Source organism: Egretta garzetta, unplaced genomic scaffold (assembly GCF_000687185.1).
Source record: "Egretta garzetta isolate BGI_Z169 unplaced genomic scaffold, ASM68718v1 scaffold143, whole genome shotgun sequence".
In the NCBI taxonomy this organism is placed as follows: Eukaryota; Metazoa; Chordata; class Aves; order Pelecaniformes; family Ardeidae; genus Egretta; species Egretta garzetta.
The window spans coordinates 602545-603823 of NW_009259310.1; the positions used below are offsets into that span (position 1 = coordinate 602545).

The 1279-nt window shown below is 64.5% G+C and overlaps 1 protein-coding gene across 1 annotated transcript in view; it reads right to left on the minus strand.

Moving 5' to 3' along the window:
- Positions 1-130: 130 nt before the first annotated feature.
- Positions 131-1279, minus strand: part of AJM1 (apical junction component 1 homolog) — a 5089-nt gene continuing 3940 nt past the window's right edge. The window contains exon 3 of the mRNA XM_035891872.1: positions 131-1279. This exon is cut by the window's right edge and continues 25 nt beyond it. Within this exon, the coding sequence (XP_035747765.1) occupies positions 131-1279 (1149 nt within the window).

Sequence of the window (1279 nt, forward strand, 5' to 3'; positions counted from 1 at the left end):
ACAGCCGCCTCCCTTTGGTGCCGCATCCAAGAGGGGGCTCCCCATCCCACCACGACAATGGGGCAACATCTATCTACAAAGAGGGGTGACCCAGGGGTGCTGGGGGTGACGGGGGGTCCCCACCCCACATTCACATGATGTCGTCCAGCAGGTTGGGGCTGGCCACCCAGTCGAGGGTGCGGGGCTCAGAGGCTGCCATGATCATGCACATGAACTGTTTGCCCGTCCTCTTGTCAATGGGGTAGATGGTGGTGGGGGTGAAGCGCTTGTTGCTCTCCACGAAGTCGCAGAGCTGCTCGTAGACGGCAGGGAACTCGTGACGCAGGAAGACGCCGCGGATGCGCAGCTCCCGCTGGATGTTGATGAAGCAGACCTCCCGCGCCTTGCGGCCCTCCTCCCCCTCCTTGTCAATGTCCGCCGTGCCGGGCGGGGGTGTCAGGATCAACGTCTCCATGTCCCGCTCCTTCTTCAGGATCTTCTTCTCGGGGCTGGAGGAGGCTAAGGCTACCTTGGCGTATTTCCTGACCGTTGGCACCTGCGTCTTCGGTGACGGCCGCTCTGGCACTTTTTGGGTGACGGCCACAGTTACATTCAGGAGGAAACATTCATCGGGGTCGTACTGGTTGCCCGTCTCCCGCAGCTCCCGGGCGTACTCCCCCAGGTTGTCTGAGTAGCTCTCCAGCTCCCGCAGGGACAGGTAGGTGGGGGACATCAGCAGGCTCTCCAGCCCGAACTGGAGGAAGTTCTCAGCCGAGCCAGCATTGGGGAAGCCCAGGAAGAGGACGCCACGACCTCGGGAGAGGTAGCCCACCTTGGCGATGCGCGAGAAGGCCTTGTGCACCTCGGCGTTCTCTCGGCAGAACTGCAGGACATGGCGGCAGACACTGCCCACGCGCCCATAGACGCAGCTCTCCTTGTGCGTGTCCCAGTCCTCGCGGCGGCAGTGCCGGGAGCCGTAGTAGGTGTAGCAGCTGTGGCACGACTTGAAGTAAAGGCAGGCGTTGAACATGGTCTCCGTCCGCCGGCACTTGGCGTTGGAGCACATCATCATGTCGTCCTCCTCTGCGCTCAGGTCGGGCGAGCAGTTCTCTGGAGATTTCTCAAAGGGACCGACGGACAGCGAGGCAGGCGGGGGGCGCGGAGCGCCAGCATGGGAGCTGGGGCCCGGCTGCTCCTTCGTGGGGCGGGGTCCCTCGGACACACTGGGGGGGACCCTCCTGCCCTCGCCCCGACGGGGCGGGCCCGGGGCGCTGCTCCTCCGGAGCTGCCTCAGCTGCTC